Source organism: Polyergus mexicanus, unplaced genomic scaffold (assembly GCF_030449975.1).
Source record: "Polyergus mexicanus isolate NDT 795.1 unplaced genomic scaffold, iyPolMexi1.0 SCAF_26, whole genome shotgun sequence".
NCBI lineage: Eukaryota > Metazoa > Arthropoda > Insecta > Hymenoptera > Formicidae > Polyergus > Polyergus mexicanus.
In genome coordinates this window covers 1,543,461-1,565,879 of record NW_027223346.1, presented here as the reverse complement: position 1 = coordinate 1,565,879, position 22,419 = coordinate 1,543,461, and the positions used below count along the sequence as shown (strand labels likewise).

General features: G+C 30.3%; 5 protein-coding genes and 1 long non-coding RNA gene across 15 annotated transcripts in view; 4 read left to right on the top strand and 2 right to left on the bottom strand.

Moving 5' to 3' along the window:
- Mbt (serine/threonine-protein kinase PAK mbt) overlaps positions 1-5,979 on the bottom strand; it is an 83,327-nt gene extending 77,348 nt beyond the window's left edge. Inside the window, exon 1 of one of the 2 annotated variants that reach the window (XM_070314123.1) lies at positions 5,894-5,979. In XM_070314123.1, the coding sequence (XP_070170224.1) occupies positions 5,894-5,900 (7 nt within the window). In that variant the 5' untranslated portion in view covers positions 5,901-5,979. The remainder of the gene's footprint in view (positions 1-5,893) is intronic. The other variant, XM_070314124.1, reaches the window with a different exon arrangement.
- LOC138943263 (odorant receptor 43a-like) lies at positions 157-5,536 on the top strand. Of its 2 annotated transcripts, none has more exons than XM_070313934.1 (7): positions 157-703; positions 1,146-1,415; positions 2,531-2,999; positions 3,413-3,512; positions 3,669-3,797; positions 4,937-5,092; positions 5,174-5,536. In XM_070313934.1, exons 1-7 carry the CDS (start codon positions 604-606, stop codon positions 5,246-5,248), a joined length of 1,299 nt encoding a protein of 432 aa, XP_070170035.1. In that variant the 5' UTR covers positions 157-603; the 3' UTR covers positions 5,249-5,536. The 2 variants fall into 2 exon arrangements, with proteins under 2 accessions (XP_070170035.1, XP_070170036.1); XM_070313935.1 differs by having other exon boundaries at positions 5,186-5,534.
- Positions 5,980-6,078: 99 nt separating the features above from the next.
- Positions 6,079-8,155, bottom strand: LOC138943369 (uncharacterized). 2 transcript variants are annotated; one of them, XR_011448461.1, is made up of 3 exons: positions 7,446-8,155; positions 7,216-7,342; positions 6,079-6,385 (listed from the first exon to the last, which is right to left on the bottom strand). It is a non-coding gene; the product is annotated as an uncharacterized lncRNA (long non-coding RNA). The 2 variants fall into 2 exon arrangements; XR_011448462.1 differs by lacking the exon at positions 6,079-6,385 and adding an exon at positions 6,506-6,600.
- On the top strand, positions 6,127-10,115 carry LOC138943364 (odorant receptor 13a-like). The gene is made up of 7 exons (XM_070314150.1): positions 6,127-6,406; positions 6,997-7,266; positions 7,462-7,933; positions 8,925-9,024; positions 9,187-9,303; positions 9,428-9,583; positions 9,990-10,115. The coding sequence occupies exons 1-7, from the start codon at positions 6,334-6,336 to the stop codon at positions 10,041-10,043; spliced, it is 1,242 nt and encodes a 413-aa protein (XP_070170251.1). The 5' UTR covers positions 6,127-6,333; the 3' UTR covers positions 10,044-10,115.
- Positions 10,116-10,504: 389 nt separating this feature from the next.
- LOC138943279 (odorant receptor 13a-like) lies at positions 10,505-13,799 on the top strand. Of its 4 annotated transcripts, none has more exons than XM_070313973.1 (7): positions 10,505-10,822; positions 11,229-11,498; positions 11,847-12,315; positions 12,437-12,536; positions 12,716-12,835; positions 13,336-13,491; positions 13,691-13,799. In XM_070313973.1, exons 1-7 carry the CDS (start codon positions 10,783-10,785, stop codon positions 13,742-13,744), a joined length of 1,209 nt encoding a protein of 402 aa, XP_070170074.1. In that variant the 5' UTR covers positions 10,505-10,782; the 3' UTR covers positions 13,745-13,799. The 4 variants fall into 4 exon arrangements, with proteins under 4 accessions (XP_070170074.1, XP_070170076.1, XP_070170073.1 ...); XM_070313975.1 differs by having other exon boundaries at positions 10,505-10,855; positions 12,009-12,315; XM_070313972.1 differs by having other exon boundaries at positions 10,505-10,855.
- A 1,894-nt stretch (positions 13,800-15,693) lies between these two features.
- LOC138943362 (odorant receptor 33a-like) lies at positions 15,694-22,128 on the top strand. Of its 4 annotated transcripts, none has more exons than XM_070314148.1 (8): positions 15,694-16,170; positions 17,278-17,547; positions 18,291-18,756; positions 19,225-19,324; positions 20,555-20,674; positions 21,241-21,396; positions 21,573-21,704; positions 21,778-22,128. In XM_070314148.1, the coding sequence occupies exons 1-7, from the start codon at positions 16,140-16,142 to the stop codon at positions 21,636-21,638; spliced, it is 1,209 nt and encodes a 402-aa protein (XP_070170249.1). In that variant the 5' UTR covers positions 15,694-16,139; the 3' UTR covers positions 21,639-21,704; positions 21,778-22,128. The 4 variants fall into 4 exon arrangements, with proteins under 4 accessions (XP_070170249.1, XP_070170247.1, XP_070170248.1 ...); XM_070314146.1 differs by having other exon boundaries at positions 21,190-21,396; XM_070314147.1 differs by lacking the exon at positions 21,778-22,128 and having other exon boundaries at positions 21,190-21,396; positions 21,573-21,755.
- The last annotated feature ends 291 nt before the right edge of the window (positions 22,129-22,419 follow it).

The window sequence follows — 22,419 nt, the reverse complement described above, 5'->3', positions numbered from 1 at the left end:
CATATTTCATCCATCGTGTCTCGTGTTAAAAAAATACATTAGATACTAAAATGTGATATTAATCAATTATTATTGTACAACGTAAGTTCAAATTGGATATCTTTAAAAACTTGTAACAGAAAACAGATAATTGTAAAATTTATGTTATTTCGTCATTTTGCGTATATTGTAATTATTATTATTGTAATTATTTAGTGTATCACACTCAAGAGTATACTATATACAGGGGATGTAGCTTATGGAACATCGTACCTTTGTCACTTTTTTCATATCATCTTTTTTTTTTATCACAATTTTTTTCTTTTCTCATATTTTTCCTAGAGGTATCTATTAAAAATTCAACTATGCAATTATCTCTTGTTACGAAGTAAAGTATATGTACGACGAAGATGAAAAAAATTTGCTTCGCAAGTTCGACGAACTTGCTATGTATGGTGGCATAACATACCTCCCTTCTTATTAGCGTAGACATCGGTGCCTCTCATACTGGTAAAGTTTTGTGTTTATGAGACGAAGAACTGTTATCAACTGGGGATAGCATATCTTTAATATTTAATGTACCTTTCGAGGAAATAGCTTGGTTGTTGCATTCGCATCGCGAGCATGCTCGATGATCGTCTTTCGCAACTTTTGGAGTGGGGAGTAGCGAGTTTCTCTTCATTAGTCTTCGACATGGACATTACCAAACATTCAGGTTACAAAGGTATCGAGCATTTGTCATACGTACTCTCACTTACAATATATATAATTTTTGCAAGAAGATTATTTGTATAATTTTCTTATTGTATAAATTTAAACGAAAAATATTTATATTTGATAATAGAATTAATTTACACATTAATTATACGTTGTATTTCTAGTAATATATTTTATCTTGTCTTTATCTGTTGCCGCTCGACTAATGGATAAGCCTTTTATTTCGATTTTGCGATTTTAGACTGCGCATTCAGATTTAAAACATCAACAATTTTTCGCATTTTTATTTGCCTCTGAAAACATTAAATAACGATTTTTATAAGTTATTGAATCTATGAATACTAGTCCTTAGATTTTTACATCAAATCCTTACATTATTGAATTATTTAATTTTTGATATATTTAATATTTTTTGACATTTTAACTATTTTATAATAAAATTCTGTTAGATTTCGTGTGGGCGGTTGAACTACATCGGATCAGCTTGGAAGTTATCGGTTTATGGCCCGGAACTGATAAAGCAGCTAAGGATAATTTCCTTTCCGATCTTCGCGTGAGCGTTATTTTCGTTATAGTAACTTTTCTGTCAGTTGTTCCTCTCATATGGTCTTTGGTACGTGTTTGGGGCGATATGATTCTCATGATAGACAACCTCCAAGTTACTTTTCCTTTATTGATGGTTTCGCTGAAACTGATAATCATGCGATGGAAACGTACAGGTATGTCTGAAATTATTTTAGATACGATGTTTTGTTTCTTTGTCGAATCTTCCTTTGTGGCTTTTGATGTCTCAATGGAGTTATAATTTAGTCATTAGATTGTATGTGACATTAGAAAGAGTGAGAAAGAGAGAAAAAAACCAAAAAATTTTTCCAATAATTTTAGTTTTTCAAAATTTAATTACATTTCATCAAGGAATTACATTCAAAGAAAATTTATAAACTTTTAAAAATTTTTAATTTAATTTAGAAAATTTAATTATATAAACTATATAAAATATACTATATAATTTGTATAATTAAAAATATATATTAGGTGTACAACTTTGCTTCCGCCGTTTTTTTCCCGAAATTCGAGGCTTTATTGTAAAAAACTGGTTATTGCTTGTTGAGTCACTCCCAATGATCGTGCCAATTCTTTTTGACTTTGACTCGAGTCTTCATTAAGTAATGCCTCCAATTCTGCATCTTCGAAAACCTTCTCTCTTCCATCGCTATGCCTGTCTTCGACGTGAAAATCGCCGTTCTTGAAGCGTTGAAACCACTCGCGACACGTTCTTTCGCTAATAGCGGCTTCACCATAAGTATTTGAGAGCATTCGATGAGCCTCAGCCGCAGATTTCTTCATATTGAAGCAGAAAATTAAAACCTCCCGCAAATGACGAGAATTTGGCTCGTAAACTGACATTTTCAATCGAGAATAACTTTATGATGCAGACACAAATCGACTAATGTTTCTATGGGGTTATGTTGACAGATGCCCAAGTTTATCGCATGACGTCTACGATCTATTTATTTCGACCACTATTTACCGCTAAAGCCATCTATAGGAAAACGGCGGAAGCAAAGTTGTACACGTAATAGTTATATTTTTATATTCTTATAATATATTTATTTATTCTTAATAATACATTTATTTATTCTTTATATATATATAAATCCATAAAAGAGAGAAAGATTTATAGTTATAGATTATAAGAAAGTTAACTATGTGATGTGTTTATATCTTTAGATATATAATATTAAAAATCGAACTTGATATTTTAAGTTTCATATAATCTTTTTTACATACATTAACAAAAAAGAGATAAACGTGATTTTATTAAATTTCCAAGCTGTTTCATTCATCGTGAAGATGATGGCAAAGGATTGGGTAGAGTTGAGGATAGACAGAGAGAGATATGTGATGATCAAACGAGCGCGAGCTGCTCGATTGGTCATGATCTGCGGATACGCTTTGATGATATTCGCGTTCATCGTGCTCATCATTCTTCCGTCATTTGGTCTACACTTTCGATACCTGACAAATCTCACGGATCACGGCAGACTGTTACCGTTGCAGGCATATTATTTCTACGACACGGATAAGAGCCCCCAATTTGAGTTCACCCTTGTTATCCAAACCGTGACAATGTTACTAGGAGCGATAACTTACACATCGGTGGATTCTTTTTTTGCATTGACGATTTTTCACATCTGCGGTCAGTTGGAGAATTTTAGACACCGATTAGTTGACTTGGCATCGCGCAAAGATTTCTATAGCATTCTGCGCGATAACGTGCAGACTCATATACAACTGATAAGGTGTTTCTATGAATTTCACTTATTATCAAAAATGATCAGTAAATTAAAATATTTTTATATGTACGATAATACAATACAATAAAAAAACACACACACACACACAAAAAGAAAGAGATAATTATTTCTCATAGTTTTCTTTTTTTACGCTATTTGTTGCAACGTTCGAATCCATTACGTCACAATTTTGAGAAATTTGTGAAAAAAATGGATTATTTTTTCAGCAACTTGAATCCTGGAGTCGTCAATGTTGGAGATAAAAAAAACTTTAGAAAAATGATTACTCTTTTGTGTTCAAAAACAAAATTACTTTCTGTTGAATTATATATTGTAATTAAGTTCATGTGCATTTTGTTAATTTTATTATTATAATTCTTATAAAATCTTTGAAAACGCGTGCTTTTTTATATCTATAGGTTTGCAGGAAATATCGAAAATACGTTCACTTTAATGATGTTGGGACTGGTATTCTATTTTGGTATTGTATTTTGTCTATATGGGTTTCTATTGGTTACTGTAAGTATGAGTAAGAAGTACACGGAAAATGTTGAGACATTTTTTGTCTCTCTTTTTTATTTTTTCACTTTTGATAATAGAAAATTATGTGAAGTATATTACCTGCGACCACGCGCGCACGTATAATATTATTAATTAACAAAATGTATTATCTAGGTGTTAGTTGGCGACAATGAGATAAGTAACATGTCCCCTCAACGAATATGCTTTGTGATGATCGGTATTGTTACTTTATTGGCGCACACATTCCTTTATTGCAGCGCCGGGGAGATCGTAAAGGAACAAGTAAGTTATATTTACATGCATTCACAAAAAAATATAAATTTAGCGTTATATGTTGCAATCGGTGTAAAAATATATCACGCATTACAAAACAAATTTAATAACTATATTTTCGAGCTGACAAGAAAGTTGTGTGTATATATAGTCTTATTTGCCAATTCAGTATATCTAGTTTTATGTTAAATTATTAAAAAACGTTTTTATATATATACTTATAATTAAAGGAGTGTTTATATATGTACGACCCAACTGGCAATTTATTGTTCGATTGTTAACACAATGTTTCGATCATATGGTTTTCGTCCTTATCAAGTGATCTAAAATTACAATAAATAATGATAATCCCGTTACAAAAATGAAATAAACAAATTTATGTACCTGCATTAGTTAAAGTTGAAAGAGAAAAAAGTCGCTATGTCATAATGACACACTGTGTCAACCTCTCTATTTAAGATACCGAGAAAGACTAAACGACCTTTATTAATCTATCGTATATGTTATTTAAATTTTCTGTGTCCTTTTGAGAATTAACAGTGTTGTTATATTTTTTAATAAAGAACATTTCAGCTATTCCTCTCTTTCTTACATGTTTTTCAGTATGCAGGATATCAGGCGTTGACCAATCGAAGTCATGATCAAATTCTAATTTGTGTTTACTAATTACCGAAAGATTACTAGCGTGCATTTTTATATTATTAAAATGTTCCTTGACGCGGGTAGCTAAATGTCTTTTCGTTTGACCAATATATGAAGCACTACAGTTCTTGCAATTTATTCTATAAACGACTTCCGTTCTATTACTAATAGGCAGCACATCCTTACCGCGTTTAATCAATGAGTTCAATTTTTTAGGTACATTGTAGACAACATTTATACTTATAATATTTATTATATACGATTGTTTTAATATAGACATATTAAATAAAACTAATTTATTCAATTTAAATTCTATTTTTTAAAAATTTGTCATGCTTTGATTTGTTTTTTATATATATATTTTTTTTTCTCTCTAGACAGAGATATAAAACTTTGCTTAATTAAATTTTAATTTTAATTTGTGTTTATCGAAGAATCGTCGATATATTGAAATAACACAGAGATATGTATATCTATATTTTATGTAATGTACGTGCTAACGTAAGTGCGAGGCAGTATACCGTACTATGTGCAATCTCGAGTGGTACAGATTGAAGCCAAAAGAGGAAAGAACCCTGATTCTACTAATGATACGAGCCAGCGAACCTTTTCGCATCACCGCGGGAAAAGTATTTCCATTAACGATGACCACATTCTGCAGTGTAAGATAATTAATAGTCTGTAATTAAAATATCTTTTCGCAATTTTAAGCGAAAAATCTCATACGGATAAAAATATACAAGTATGTTTTTCAGCTATTAAAAACGTCGGCCGGTTATATATCGTTTCTATTAGCAAATCGCGAAATTGAAGCATGAGAAAAGAATTATATCATTTATTCAGAAATTGAGAGAGGATAAATAATAATATATTTTCGATGAGTTAAAATTATGACCAAAAACTAATAACTATGTCGATTAGAGAGAGAAAGAGAGAGAGAGAGAGAGAGAGAGGGAGAGAAAGCGAATGTAGAATTAATTCGTTTAAATTAAATTAATATAAAAGTAATATTTTCTAAATGTTTATATGTATTTAATATTTCCACCCACAAAAAGCTAATTGTGAGATATTGTATCTCTTTTTATTATTTCGCACAAGTGGAACTAATCAATAATATCAGAGACGAGAAGATATGTTTTACGTATATTAAGATTATTATAATGAAAGACATGATAATTATAAATTAATGATAATTAATACAATTTACGCGTCCAAATTAAAAAAAAATCATCGAGGTATATATAATAATTTAATATAGTAATGTTCTTATGTTTATCGAAGGGCAACATTCACACTTATTTTTGAGATATCTGTAGAATTTACGTATCTATTATATTGTATTTATGTTTGTTAGTACCGTGATGGCGTTAGTATGTTTGATAGTACCATATTTATTAACATTTATTGTAAAAAAATGTGCCTTCAAGATAGACGTTCATGATATTCTTGTAATTTATACTTACGGGACATTGTACGTCTTTACTGCCGCATTTTTTTTTTTTTGTGCATGATTGAAGTTTTTCTATGTCTTCTTCCCCATGAAGGAACTCTTCTCTATATAGATATTAAATATGCAATATCCAATATGTAATATATTATCTCTTGTTACGCGAAGTGAACAAGCAATTGTCGTTTATAAAGTACGAAGAAACTTGTAGAATGAAAAAATTTGACGGACTTATCTGTAAGACAACATAACTCCCTTTCTATTAGTGGCTTTAGATACATCGTTGCTCTTTACGGACGTACCCTTTTATTCTGGCATAAAGTTTTATCGCGCAAAACGAACGGCCGTTATCAATTGGGCGTAACATTCGTAATATTTAATGCATTCTTCGACTGTCAAGCGGCTGTCAGGTTGTCGCACTCGTATCGCGAGCATGCGTGATGATCATCGTTTTCGATGATAATGCGGCGGCGCATGGAGTGGACTTCAGTCTTCGACATGGACATCTCTGAACATTCGGGTTATAGAGGTATCGAGTGTCTGTTATGTATTTTTTTTTTTTTTTTCTCGGTTGTTCACAGTGAGAGTTATATCTTCGCCGTGCGAAAATTTTTTCGGCTTCCATTATATTGTTAGTGAAATATAAAATTTCAAGTTTTCAATTTTACATTTTATAAATCTTTCAGAGAGTTTTTAGAGAGATATACACATTTTAGTTTATACCTACAATTTTTATAATTTGAAAGATATGGTATACTTTTAGACAAGCCGAAAACAAGAGATTTTTGGGGGATTTCTTTTCAAAAACAATGATATTTTAAATTAAATTTATTTTTTTTTTTTTTTTTTTTTTATTTAACAGTATGTATATTAATCTTTTTAAAATAATTTTTGCGTCGGTTTTTATTGATGAATATATGTATATATTTTTAAATAATAATAGTTTGATTAAATCCTATAAACACAATTTCTAAAAAAAAAAAACTTGTTGAATTAGTGTTATCTTGTGTAAAAAAACTGAAACTTATCTTTAAAAATCACTCGATTTTCGGCCTATTTAAAGATATATAATTTTCCTTAATTTTTCAAACTCATTTTTTAATATTAAAATATTACCAGATTTTGTATGGGCAGTCAAATTAAATCGTTTAGGTTTGGAATTGATCGGTTTATGGCCAAAAAGCGATGAAATTGCTAACAATAAGCTCGCTTCCGATCTTCGCGTGGCCATTATTTTCGTTATAGTGACGTTTATCTCCGGTATTCCCCTCGTATGTTCTCTTATACGAGTCTGGGGTGATATGATACTTATGATAGACAATATCCAAATTACTTTACCTTTACTAGTGGTCTCGTTGAAACTTGTCGTCATGCGATGGAAACGGACAGGTATGTGCAGCCAGAATTACTTCGTAATATATTACGATAATATCAGAATTCCTTTTTTTTTTTAAATTCGTATCCACTAGAAAAAATATATGATGAAAAACGTTCATAAAATATGATACACTTATTCAATGTTTTATAAAACGAGGAATAAAACGTAATACAATTTTGTAAATAATTACTGTATTTTACGCAAAGCAATTTTATCCATCGTGAACATGATGGCTGAAGATTGGACGGAATTAAAAACGGTAAAGGAAAGGGACGTGATGATAGGAAGAGCGCAGACCGCTCGGGCGATTGTCATTAGCGGATATATTCTGATGATATTGGCGTTCGTCCTAGTTGCCGTTCTTCCGTATTTCGGCTTGTTGTTAACGAGGCACTTGACGAATCTCACGGATCCGGGCAAGCCGTTGCCGTTGCAGACTTATTACTTTTACGATACAGATCCGAGTCCACAATTCGAGCTGACGTACGTCATTCAAGCCATCACTATCTTCCTGGCCGCTATTACTTATACGTCGGTGGACGCTTTCCTTGGACTCACGATTCTTCACTTCTGCGGCCAGTTGGAGAACTTCAAAGGTCGCATAACTATTTTGGCTTCGTGCCAGAATTTCATCCGTATTCTAAGAAACAATGTGGTAAATCATCTGCGACTCATAAGGTATCTGCAAATGTCAATTAATAATATAATTAGAAGAAACAAAATCTGGGAAAGTCTTGTTTTTTTTTCAAAGATATTATTAGGTGTACAACTTTGCTTCCGCTGTTTTTTTTCCGAAATTCGAGGCTTTATTGTAAAAAACTGGTTATACATTTATGATTCAAAGTATTGTCCACTCCCAATGATCGTGCCAATTCTTTTTGACTTTGACTCGAGTCTTCGTTAAGTAATGCCTCCAATTCTGCATCTTCGAAAACCTTCTCTCTTCCATCGCTATGCCGGTCTTCGACGTGAAAATCACCGTTCTTGAAGCGTTGAAACCACTCGCGACACGTTCTTTCGCTAATACCGGCTTCACCATAAGTATTTGAGAGCATTCGATGAGCCTCAGTCGCAGATTTCTTCATATTGAAGCAGAAAATTAAAACCTCCCGCAAATGACGAGAATTTGGCTCGTAAACTGACATTTTCAATCGAGAATAACTTTATGACGCGGACACAAATCGACTAATGTTTCTATGGGGTTATGTTGACAGATGCCCAAGTTTATCGCATGACGTCTACGATCTATTTATTTCGACCACTACTTACCGCTAAAGCCATCTATAGGAAAAAGGCGGAAGCAAAATTGTACACCTAATATTTTATTAAGTTGTTCATAATTAGTCTAATATAGGGCGATATATAGAAATCGCTGATTGATAGATTCCAAGTTCGAATCTTATCCCCTATATATCTCTTAAAAGATTGACAAAAGAATATATACGTTATTCTTAATAATAATAAGTATTATGTAATAATATAATAATAATTGGAAAAATATTGCAAATATTTTTGGCATTTATTTTAAAAAGATTGTGTGGAAAAAACAATTGTACAATTATTTTCAAAAAAGAAATGTATTTTAATATATATATATATATGTATCGTATATATGTATATATATATATGTTAAAAATATATAATCTATTTATATATAAAACTATTATAGATTTGCCAATATGATTGAAGATACATTTACGTTAATGATGTTGGGTCTAGTGATCTATTTCAGCATTTTATTTTGTTTACATGGATTTCTATTGCTTACCGTAAGCTTTTAAACAAGACTCTTATTTTAACACGTTTCACGTACTTATATTCGCAGAAAATATTTTCTATATTTTTTCCCATTTTATTCATTTTTATGCGCATATTATTGATCTGATTCTACATTAATCTGTTTTTATTAATTAGCAAGGTATATTGTCCAGGTGATCACCGAAGAAACTTATTCCTTCTCGCGATTATGTTTTCCGTTAATTGGTATTACTATTTTGCTTACGCATACATTTCTTTATTGTGGCGCCGGGGAGGTTGTAACAATGCAAGTGAGTAATTACATATTATAAAAAAATTTATAAGTAGAGTATAAAAATGTGTTACATAATAATGATACTATCACATCACATGTCATGTTATCTCGATACATTATTCTGTACATTGATTGTTAAGTGCGAGGATGTATATCGCGCTATGTGCGATCTTGAATGGTACAAACTCGAGCCGAGAGAGGCAAGAAATCTTATCTTATTAATGAAACGAGCCAATCAATCCTTTCGTATCACAGCGGGAAAAATATTTCCTCTCACGATGACCACATTCTGCAGCGTAAGATTATTACGTGTGATAAACTAATGATAATCTCAAATATATAAATACAAATAACCATTTATCATTACATCGGAAAAATATATATGTATCTACAATTGCAATTTTTCTTTCCTAGATGGATATAAAAAGGGAAGTTTCTTTTAAATTTTAAACTTTTCTTTACATTAATAACCTATATAATTTTTTTTTTTTTTTTTTTGAAAAAAAGATTATTAAGAATTAATTATTAGAACAAAATTACAAAAAATAATAAATATTATTCATACACATGTATATATGTATTATACATATATTCAAAATTACTTTTGCAGAAAGAAATTGATTCTATCTTTAAATTGTAAACACCATAAATATGCTAATTAAAAATAATATCTTTTTACATGTTTATATGCATATGTTTCAGCTATTAAAAACGTCAGCTGGCTACGTATCATTCTTGTTGGCAAAACGAGGATAAAAGAATAAAAATTATGTTAGAGTAGCATTTATTCCAGTATGATATGAGTAGGTGTAATATAACTTCAATTAGATAATTATATGCAAATAGAATAATAAAAGATATATCAAATAAAGTATTCGTGGATGATTTAATGCAATGTTTGTTAGAATGAAAGATCTTCTTGCGTTTTACATCATTACATACGAATACATTCAATGAAGTGTGCATAAGTGTAAACAGAATTTGAAGTCTCTTGTGAATGTAAGAATGTAATGATTTTTAGTTTTTATCTGCTGTTAGAATAATCGTTTATGTTCTACGCAACAAGAACGAATTCTTTTTAAAACTTTAGATAAGAATTTTTTTAATTTATTCACTTTTTCTCGGAAAAAAAGCGTAAAGGATATATGTAATATAATCGTTTATCTTTAGCAAAGCTGCAGCCTATTATAATCGATTATAGAAGCGTGAGAGTATAACAGGTGTACACACGACCGCTTTTTTTCCCTCTCGTCTGTTATTACGAAATTTTTCGCTCGCACGAATATTTTGCGCGATACGTACAGTGCTGAAACTTCAAACACAAGGGTCGATTATTAAAAAAATATTTAATACGTGTTTTTTTTTGCGAATTTATTGCTAGGTTATTTAAGAGCTTCCATTATTGAGAGCATGCGCGAGACACGCTCTTGCTATACAGGAGGTAACGTCGTTTCGCGAAAAAGGAGTGGCTGCCAGTCTTCAGACAACATTTGACATGTATGGTTCTAAATACTCCGGATACCGAGGAAGTTACGGTAATCACTGTAATTGGAAAAAGGAACAGTCTGGTGAAAAAATTTTTCAGACTCATGCTGCAACATTTTGTTATTTTCTCATATCGAATTTTAACCAAATCTTCTCATCCATCGCCTCTTACTTAATGTTGTATCTTACATAGCGTCGATTGTAAAGGGACGTAAATTATATGTGATAACGACGATTTGAAATTGCTATTATTTATTATTAATATAAATATTATTATTATTTTTGACTAATCACACTAAATTTATGTGCATAATTAACAGAAAATATTATATATGACTTTCAGATAATTCACGCATTTCGTGGCATTTTGCATTTAATTATATATTTATTTGTGACATGTTTGACATTACGCGATCATTTCCACGAACCTCGACTTATTGGGATTTCTACAGGTAGACTTTGAATGGGCGGTGAAACTAAATCGTATCGCTCTCGACTTGATCGGACTCTGGCCTATAACCGCCCAAAATCCGCGACAGAAGTTATTATGCGATATTCGAGTGCTCGTCGTTTTTCTGGGGGTAACTCTTGGCGTTCTAATCCCTTCTATGCATTCCCTGATAAGAATTCACGGGGACATCATGCTGATGATAGATAATTTACAATTCACTTTACCAGCCGTAAGCTGCTCGATAAGAATCGTAATCTTTTGGTGGAAGAAAGAAGGTAGAGACGCAACTATATCTGCCGTAATTTTATGCTATGAAATGCGATAAACGATATACATATAAGTTGAATTAAGATGGCCTCTTTTATACAAATAATATAAAAATAAATCAAAAAAATTACATGTTTGCCGCACAGAAAGAATTTCAGAAATTGCAGAAATTATGTATACAGTATAAATTCCTTTTTGTCAAATATGTGAGAAACAAGAAATATTATTTTTCGCAGTTTCTTTTTTTTTTAAACTTTCTTCAATTTTATTTAAGATTAATCTTGAACGTAGTCTCTCTGTCTCAATTTAGCGGTACTCTTTAATTCGAATCGTTTAATATATTGACACTTTTGAAGCTATCATACCGATCATGGACATGATCGCGGAGGATTGGGTAAGATCCAAGAGCGCGCGAGAGAGAAGGATGATGATCAGGAGGGCGCGAAGCGCGCGCATTATTATCATATGCGCGTATTGCATAATGGGAGTAGCGTGCATCTTCATTATCGTTCTGCCAGGTTTTGGCGTTTCGATGAGACTCACGCCGAACATTACCGATCCAGGGAGACCGATGCCGCTACAAACCCATTACATTTACGACGTGACGAGGCGGCCGCAGTACGAGCTGACATTTATCAGTCAGGCCGTCTACATCCTCCTCGCCATCATGTCCTACACCGGAATCGATAATTTTCTCGGTCTATTGATATTTCACATGTGTGGCCAATTGGACATTCTCACAAATCGTTTGGCGCATTTGGATAAATGTACCAATTCACGCGATATGCTGAAAAACTGCGTTGCGAAGCATGTCCGCTTGCTCAGGTTTGCTATTTTATACACCCGCAAATGCCGATGGATTTGTATAAAAGAAAAAAGGAGAAAAAAAAATGCACTTTCAATTCTTCACTTTGTCACACACTCAAAATGATATTTTCTTTTATAGAGCCATCGACGTAATCGAAGATACGTACAATATAACGCTTCTCGCGTTATTCCTGTACTTTGCGATACTCTTTGCTTTTTACGGTTTCCGGATAATTAGCGTAAGTGTCCAAATGTATGGCTTGAATTGATCTCTAACGATAAAAGAGATCAATAACGCGTTCAAAATATATCGCCGAAAACGTGAAAAAGAATTATTTTTACATAATATGTTGTCATAAATTTGCAACTTCATATAATTAAATTAAATTTTAAATTTTAATTGAGATGAATTGATTAGCTATTCGATGAAGGAAATGATGTATCGCTCGCTCACTTGGTATATTTCACATCCAATGTTTTCAATATTTTTGCCCATATGTGCTTATATTGTGCTCTCGGGGAGATTTTGGTGGCTCAGGTAGATTATAAATATATCATTTTCTTTTATTATAAAAATCAAACAAATTATATATGTAATCGATTTTATTCAATCTGAGGAAGATTTGATTAACGTACTATTATAGTCAAATTCATTATATGTACATAACAAAATTTAATTTTGTGTTTTACGTAGAATATAAAATCTTTTTTTTTTTGCAATTTTTTTTATTTAATTTTTATTAAATTAAATATCCTAGAAAATATATTTAACGTAAACTTTTTTACGAATAAAATAATATAGATTGTTTTACAACAATAATATGTTCATGATCGTAAAGTATTTGCACATTTGTATAATCTAAGGTGTAACAAATTTTTAAGAAAATATAAATTATCAACTAATTGCATTCGTAATTTGTATATAAACATATTAATTTATACAAATGTTTTTAAGATGAATAGTTGATTTTTATTTTCTTATGAAGCAACGTGCTTATATTAAATTGTATCTAAAAATACTTTTGATGCTTTTTTAAGTGTAATGAGATATATTACGCGGCATACAGTAACAAATGGTACTCGGTGGATTCAAAAAATGCGAAGGATTTATTGCCATTATTGATCAGAAGCGCTAAACCGATCTATCTCACCGCTGGAAAAGTGTTTCCTATAACAATGGCTACATTTTGTGGGGTAAGATATTTTAATGTTAGACTACTATTGTTGTGTAAAAGTATTTAAATGACACTAAAATCTCGTTGAAATATCTTATATAATAATCTCTGTATCACAATATTTTAAAGGTTTACAAAATTAATTTTTTTAAATCCCCCTATGCACAATCTTCAACTTTGCGATTAATCGCATTATTATTTAAGAAATATCTTTTTAGCTAATAAAAACATCAGCTGGTTATATATCTGTTTTGCATACGACGAGAAATTAATGAAAATATGAGATAAATATAATTTTTCATGTAATTTCTAACAGAATACGATAGCTTTGGAAAACTGTTTAATTATTAAATATGTTGTTTATAAATAAATTTTAGATTTTATTGTATGATTTCTTTGAAATATGCTACGGATTGTACAAGGAGGTTTGAAATACAGAGGCCTGGAATTAGAATTAAAATGCTCATACTCATACTTTTTACGAACCTGTAACCGAATCAAATTAATTATTGTTAGTAATAAGCAAATGTTATAATAAAATGTATACAATTGTGGCACAGAGAGTTGTGCGTCTGCTCTTTGTGCTGAAGGGCTCAAGTTCAAATCCAGCCAAAAACATCGAATATATTCGATCGCTACCTCTCGGAAGGCAATGGCAAACCACCGAGAGTATCTTGCCAAGAAAACCTCTTTAATCTATTACCCGTATTCATAGTCCTTCCTTATTTTAAGGACGGAGGAAGCCTCCGTGAAGGATTCCTTGAATCTGCAAGGCCACCTTGTTTCATAGATGGACCTCGTCGAGTCTCCCTTTCAGAAGGAAGAAATATTTTAGGGATTTTTAGTAACCGACTGGTGGCAGCACCGTTTCATGCTGCCTGCAACTAATTTCATATAATACATATGAAAACTTTTTCGTATGTTCAAAAAATTCCACGGAATTTTCCCAATCGCGAATGTATCTTTTCGGAATCCGCCACAGAATCCGATTCTCTGGATTTTCGTCTTCAAATCCATCGTCAGAATCAATTAAAAATTCATTGTCCATTATCCCTTTTTCCTTTATACACTTTCAGTTTGAGAGCGCGACGACAAATAATCACAAAACCACAGATTGAAATGTAACAAAACTAACTTTTGGAGCTTATATTTGGTTATATTCTGCGTATCGTCTGCTAAAAAGGTCGCATCCACTCCTCAAGGAAGTTCGTGACTTTCCTTGAGATAAGGGAGCCAATAAGATTCCTTGCTCGGTCAAGGAAAGTTTATGAAACGTGGAACGAGGAACAAGGAATCCTTATTCCTCAAGGACGGACTATGAATATGGGTATATGTCATTCGGATATATGTAAAGGGATCGCCATCCTCTGACAAGAGGTACGGGTTGGGGAATAATGAGATATCTATACAGGGTGTAAATGAAGAAACATATATGGAACAGATACAGAACAATAATTCAAATTAAAAAGTACCGAACCATTTTTTTATCTAAGCTTTCTTTTCGTTGTTATATGATGTTAAAGTTAGCTGATCAGAGCCTGTCTCGCTATTTCGATAAAAAAATAGTTTTTAAAAAAATTATTTACGATGTATTTTTTAAAACAATTATTTGATTTTTTTTTTGCACTAATTGATTTGTCTCATTATTCTGTACATAAAAGTATAACGGTAAGATTATCGAAAACTGAATATTTTATGAGATATTTAATTTTTCATATTTATACGAAACGAATTTGAAGCGACAAAAATATCGATTTAATACACTTTGTATATATATATATGTGTATTTAGAAAATATCGAAGAAGAGTACGAATTTTTTCATCTGCAATAAAAAAGATTAGTAATATTTCAAAAAGATTTGACATTTTATCGATAGATTTAGACAAAATAAATGCATTAATTAATATAAAATCAATACGTGCTTACATTGTTTATATGATATTTATTATACACTGATTAAAGAGTAATAACTATACATCAATTGTATTATATGCAGTAGGGAGTAGTAGGAAGGTCTATTCTCGTCGCAATTATACCGATTTGTTCTACTTGTCGCGCTGAAAGCGATATTCTACACACAGTTCATCGCTCGTTACTATAAGTTGAGCCTATGGTAAGACACATCACTAAAAATCGATTATTATCGTATGCATGAGAATGCAACAAGTGTGCATTGCGTGAGCGCGTAGGTATTTATTTTCTCTGAAACTATTACTTTATTCAATTCGATTTTTGTCGCACGAGGGACACGATAAAAAGAGCGTTTTAGAATTTTTAAAACCCTCCGTTGTGTGCGTCGATTGGTATCGCGCTCTCAAGAATTATAAAGTATCTATAGTTAAGACTACACACAATGCTCATCGATTACGAATGCGTGAGATCGTAAGTAGTGCAACTACGCAAGGGGTCTGCAAGTAAGGTATTTAAAACCAGTTATTATGTCATTTTTTATTTATCGATACTTTCAACGTTGTTACATGGGAAAACTTGGCGAACACAGCAAGGGGTGTTTGGTATCTCTAAAATCCGTCTTTATGCACATTGATCGTGCTCACACTTTAAAAGGTTTTGTTTTTATACATACACAGTTATCTCTTGCTGAATAGAAGTTAACAATATCGTTTCACGATGGGGAGATAAATGTCAGTCCATAGACTACGTTCAACATGAAAGCTTCAAAATATTCCGCGTACCAAGGTGCTTCTCATTATAAATATATATCATAATTAAGTTTATATTGTCAAGTTAAAATTAGATAAAAGCCATACTTTATCGAATAAAATAAAAAATAAAATATTTTTATCACATACAGGATGTCCCATTTTAAAGGACCCACTCAAATATCTCAGAAACACTGCGTTAAATCGAAATATGTTTCAGACAAAAGTTGTGTGGCTTCAAGGGGGCCATAAGATGGTGACAATGATTTGACCTTGGAAAATCATTTGAAGGTCATGTGAAGGTCAACTTTAAAATTTTAAATGGAACCCCCTATTTTTCATTACATATTCTTGTAGCTTACCTTAAGAGCTTTTCAAAACACTATAATAAAGTATTTTTTCATTAAGTGCCAAAAAAAACAAATAATTGTTTAAAAAAATACATTGTAAATAATTTTCTTAAAAACAATTTTTTTTATACTAATTGATTTGTATCATTATTCTATACATAAAAGTATTACGGTAAGATTATCAAAAACTAACTATTTTATGAGATATTTAATTTTTTATATCAAAAGATGACAGATTAAAATATAAAATAACTCAAAAAGTACTGAATAAAAAAATAGTTTATTATAGTGTTTTGGAAAGCTCTCGAGGCAAGCTACAAGAATACTAAATAAAAAATGGGGGTTTCTATTTAAGATTTTAAAGTTGACCTTCACATGACCTTCAAATGATTTTCCAAGGTCAAATTATTGTCACCATCTTATGGCCCCCTTGAAGCCACACAACTTTTGTTTGAAACATTTTTCGATTTAACGCAGTGTTTCTGAGATATTTGGATGGGTCCTTTAAAATGGGATACCCTGTATATGTTGATGCATAATAAAAGTATTTTCAAAAATATTTTTTAATAATTTATTATAATATATGATTTTATTTATATGTAAGTGCAAATAATTACTCGCATATATTTGTGTATTATTTATATTTTTAATATTCTAATTTTTTATTATATTAACATGCATTAAAAAAACGATAAATTTGTTTAATCGATAAATCAATTAATACGAAGCTTACAATTGATCGTCTTTACTTGTAAATTTTCAATGCGATTTACTGAAACTTCCGTAACAGATAGATTCCGAATGGGCAGTGAGGCTGAATCGATTTAGTCTAGAATTAATCGGGCTTTGGCCTAACTGCGTGCAAACTACATGGGAGAAACGCATGTGTAATTTACGCACCCTTCTCGTTTTCCTAACGGTATCAACGGTTATTGTGATTCCCGCTCTACATTCTCTGATGAGGATTCGTTCAGACATCATGCTGGTTATAGACAATCTACAGTTCACTCTACCGATTACTACCTGCATGATAAAAATCGTGATTTTTTGGTGGAAGAAAGAGTGTAGGTATAATTACACAAGTTTGCTCTTATCAAATAAAATTAAATATTTTACGTAATGTATCTATATATATATATATATATATATATATACAATGTGTGTGTGTGTGTATGTATGCGCGCGTGCGTCCGTGCGTGTGTATATGTCTCTTATACGCTATAATAACAAATTTTTATTTATAGTGCAAAATTCAAAATTTTTAATGGAAATAAACACTTACTCATTTATATCAAATTTTAAAAAGTATAATAAAATGATATTGGCTTTATACAATGTAACAATATTAATCGCAATATTTTATATTCTTATGTTTATTCTCTTTACGATCATATTTGTCAATAAATTAATTATAAATATATAAGATACTCCGTAATATATGGAACCCGTTTCAGAATGGATTTAACATACGAATTTATGGAAGCTTATGTTTATAAATATATATATATATAAACATTTTTATTATTTTATATCAAGCTAAATCCTTTTTGAAATGAGTTCTATATATATATTACGGAACACTGTGTGTACCAAGTTTCCTTGATATCTGATTTTTTTTTTTTAATTTTATTGAAATTGATTTTATGTAAATTGTATTGAAATCTAATTCAGTTTATTTATTATTATTATTATGTATATATACATATATATATATAAATATGTAATATTATCAAAATTTATATTACATATATATATAATTATTAGTTGTAAGCTTTTCTCATTTTTATTAGTTTTAATGTTTTTAAAGCAGTTGCACCGATAATAGATATGATCGCAAAGGACTGGATGAAGACAAGAAAATCTCAGGAGAAGATGATGATGATCGCAAGAGCGCAAACCGCACGCATAATTATCACATTTGGATACGGCTTCATGATGTCGGGTTGGATCGTTACGGTTATTTTACCAATGCTCGGTTATTCGGTGAGATATTTGACGAATATCACCGATCCGGGAAGACCGTTGCCAGTACAGACATATTACATTTACGACGTGACCAAAAGTCCGCAATACGAGATAACATTCACTTTTCAAGCCATCGCCATGTTTCTATGCATCATGCCTTATACAGGCATAGATAATTTCCTTAGCCTTTTAATATTCCATATTTCTGGTCAACTGGACATTGTGAACAAACGTCTCATGCGTCTGAATAATATCGCGAATTATGACATTCTAAGAAATTGCGTGATGGATCATACGCGGTTACTTAGGTACATTTTTTTAAATATGTTAGTCATATTCTTATAGGAAAAGATGTGGACTTTCAAATATAATATATAAAACATAAAAACAAATCTTATTTGGAAAATTAATTATAATTAATATAAATTAATATATATATATATATATATATATATATATATATATATATATATATCATAAAACAAGTCACATAATTAATATTTGGCCTATTATATGCTTGTCTTTATTTTAATGTAATAAATTGTAGCAGTAGACAGAAGCATGTTTCTTTTCGGCAAATGTAATTATAAAATATCTCTTTCTCTCTTTAAAGTAGAAATATATTCCAATAATAAAAAGAAAGAGCTTCGGAGTCTGCTACAAAGATATATTTGTACGAGATTAGCATTTAAAAGTTTTTTCAGTTTATTAAATTTCAACTTTTAATGTTTGTTCTCTAATGTAAATTAATATATGACACACGCATTATTTTATAGAACCATCGCCGTCGTAGAAGATACATTTAATGCAATACTGCTCATGTTATTTCTGTACTTTGGTACTCTCTTTGCTTGCTACGGATTTGTAATGATGAGTGTAAGTTGGAAATATAAAAAAGTTTTTATTATACAGTTTAATGCACTATGCAATTTCGATATGCAAAAAAAAAAATTTATTTTCACAAAAATTAAAGCTAATCGTCTCATGATTATTGATATATAAATTTCACTAAGGAAAAATTAACTCCAAATTAATCAGAGGATCTATTATTAAAAGTACATGTCTGATGATTTTTAAAAAAACTCTATATAATATTAGAATGTGTAAACCATTCTTAATATACATATACAGAGTGTCCCATTTTAAAGGACCCACTCAAATATCTCAGAAACACTGCGTTAAATCGAAAAATGTTTCAAACAAAAGTTGTGTGGCTTCAAGGGGGTCATAAGATGGTGACAATAATTTGACATTGGAAAATCATTTGAAGGTCATGTGAAGGTCAACTTTAAAATCTTAAATGGAAACCCCCATTTTTTATTTAGTATTCTTATAGCTGACATCGAGAGCTTTCCAAAACACTATGATAAAGTATTTTTTTATTCAGTACTTTTTGAGTTATTTTATACCATTTTAATCTGACATCTTTTGATATACAAAATTAAATATCTCATAAAATAGTTAGTTTTTGATAATCTTACCGTAATACTTTTATGTACAGAATAATGATACAAATAAATTAGTATAAAAAAATAATAGTTTTAAAAAAAATTATTTACGATGTATCTTTTTAAACAATTATTTGTTTTTTTTTGCACTAATTGATTTGTCTCATTATTCTGTACATAAAAGTATTACGGTAAGATTATCGAAAACTGAATATTTTATGAGATATTTAATTTTTTACATCAAAAGATATCAGATTAAAATATAAAATAACTGAAAAAGTACTTAATAAAAAAATACTTTATTATAGTGTTTTGGAAAGCTCTCGATGTCAGCTACAAGAATACTAAATAAAAAATGGGGGTTTCCTTTTAAGATTTTAAAGTTGACCTTCACATGACCTTCAAATGATTTTCCAAGGTCAAATCATTGTCAGCATCTTATGGCCCCCTTAAAGCCACATAAGTTTTGTTTGAAACATTTTTCGATTTAACGCAGTGTTTCTAAGATATTTGAGTGGATCCTTTAAAATGGGACACCCTGTATATCAATATAATATATTATATATATACTTACATATGTCCAATATATATATATATATATATATACCTAAATATATATATATATATATAATATATTTTTATGTTGTGAAATGACTAGATGCTCGCAGACGGATGTCGCTTATCGGTCTCTTACTTGGCATATATTATATCTGTAATTGTCAACACGTTCGGTCACATGTGCTTGTATTGCGCTGTCGGTGAACTGTTAGCAGCACAGGTAAATTTAATATCTTTTAATTCCTATACATATATCACGTAAAAAAAAAATGCTGTTGCTTCAATTAAAGTCAACGTCACGGGCTGCCACAAACATACATAGTTCGTTCGATTATATTTTTATTGGACTAAACATCTGGATATTTGTTTTAATAATCCAAATATATTCGGTGCAATAAAAATATCATCGAATGAACTATGTATGTTTGTTGACAGCCCGTGACGTAGACTTTAATTGAAACAACAGCATTTTTTTTTTTTTTGTACATACACGTATATACACATACAGTTGTTGTATATATTTTCTTTCAAATAAATTTAGCTTTAATTTTAAAAACATTAAATTACATTATATTAACATAAATAAATTTGGGCATAATTTTTATACATAAATTATCTAGAAAAAATATTTTGTTTATACTTAATATTAAATGCAAGCCCTTTATAATTCAATCAGATGTTATATATATATATATGTTATGTTTATAATTTGATAAATTTTATAAATTGTATTAGATACAATTTAAACCATTATTGACTTGTACGTATATCTTTTACGATTTTGAGTGCGACCGAATCCATTACGCTGCATATTGCAATAAATGGTATACTCTGGATTCAAAATATGCGCGTAATTTGATTCTACTAATGGCAAAGACCGATAAACCGTTTTATCTTAACGTTGGTAAAGTATTTCCCTTGACAATGGCTACATTTTGCAATGTAAGTTACCTTAAATCTCAATTTTATAATTTCGGTATGCGAGCGGGAGCTTTTTACAAGACTCGCCCATGATATTTCGTTAGCCATTTTTTTTTTTTTTTATTTCTTGATGTTTCCTTATGCTTGCACATATCTCATTTCACATTGTTACCAATATATGTATATATCTCTTTTAGCTAATAAAAACATCAGCCGGTTATATATCCGTTTTGCTTACAACGAGAAATCAATCGAAATCTTGAAATAAATCCGAATTGTATATATTCCCGTTTTGATATTACGTGCAAATTAATACATTATATCTCTCGGTATGAAATAATAGTTAGTTTAAAAGACTATATTAGTTAACATTATATGACAACTTTTAAAATGTACTTACAGACGCCGAACATTAGAAAGAAATGAAAAAAACTAACTAAGCAGAAGAATGAACTTAGCAAACGGAGAATTAAATACTCAATTTATTGATATAAACTTATAAGTTTAAATTTTAATTTTATATTTTACAATACTAGACTCATAAGAGAATATTCGTTTCGATGATAAATTCAATAATAATTGTTTATTTTACGTACATCTTAAAATCATTGAATTTTTATATCTTGAAATTATTGAAAACATTTAACGTATATCTTGAAAATATATTGAAAGCATATTTATATTATTTATACAAATAGAACGTGTAATAGTGTTATAGTTAGTTGCTATAATTACATTGAGCTGCTACTTCAATCAAGATAGACAAAAGAAGGATAGAGATGTTACATATATATATAGTTTATTAAAAATGTAGAAATTTTAATATATATGTATACCTACATATTGATGATATTAATATGTATGAAAAACACCTTATTACATGCAAATTTTCAAACATATCGCCTCGTTGAAATATGAAAATGTCTTCTCCCGCATTATGCGCAATAAATCTACAGACAATAGTATAATTAAATATACAGATATATACAGGGTGTCCCATGTTAAAGGACCCATTCAAATATCTCAGAAACACTGCGTTAAATC

Excerpts from the sequence above, each read along its gene's own strand:
- LOC138943362 (XM_070314146.1), top strand. The coding sequence starts at position 16,140 with ATGAAAGCTTCAAAATATTCCGCGTACCAAG. Across the intron at positions 16,171-17,277 it reads AAAATATTCCGCGTACCAAG|ATTCCGAATGGGCAGTGAGG; the intron begins GTGCTTCTCATT and ends CGTAACAGATAG. Across the intron at positions 21,397-21,572 it reads CAATGGCTACATTTTGCAAT|CTAATAAAAACATCAGCCGG; the intron begins GTAAGTTACCTT and ends TATCTCTTTTAG.
- LOC138943263 (XM_070313934.1), top strand. The coding sequence starts at position 604 with ATGCTCGATGATCGTCTTTCGCAACTTTTGGAGTGGGGAGTAGCGAGT. Across the intron at positions 3,513-3,668 it reads ATGGGTTTCTATTGGTTACT|GTGTTAGTTGGCGACAATGA; the intron begins GTAAGTATGAGT and ends TGTATTATCTAG. Across the intron at positions 5,093-5,173 it reads CGATGACCACATTCTGCAGT|TATGTTTTTCAGCTATTAAA; the intron begins GTAAGATAATTA and ends AAAATATACAAG.
- LOC138943279 (XM_070313972.1), top strand. The coding sequence starts at position 10,783 with ATGTATGGTTCTAAATACTCCGGATACCGAGGAAGTTACGGTAATCAC. Across the intron at positions 10,856-11,228 it reads TTGGAAAAAGGAACAGTCTG|ACTTTGAATGGGCGGTGAAA; the intron begins GTGAAAAAATTT and ends TTCTACAGGTAG. Across the intron at positions 11,499-11,846 it reads CTTTTGGTGGAAGAAAGAAG|CTATCATACCGATCATGGAC; the intron begins GTAGAGACGCAA and ends ACACTTTTGAAG.
- LOC138943364 (XM_070314150.1), top strand. The coding sequence starts at position 6,334 with ATGATAATGCGGCGGCGCATGGAGTGGACTTCAGTCTTCGACATGGAC. Across the intron at positions 6,407-6,996 it reads TGAACATTCGGGTTATAGAG|ATTTTGTATGGGCAGTCAAA; the intron begins GTATCGAGTGTC and ends AAATATTACCAG. Across the intron at positions 9,584-9,989 it reads CGATGACCACATTCTGCAGC|CTATTAAAAACGTCAGCTGG; the intron begins GTAAGATTATTA and ends CATATGTTTCAG.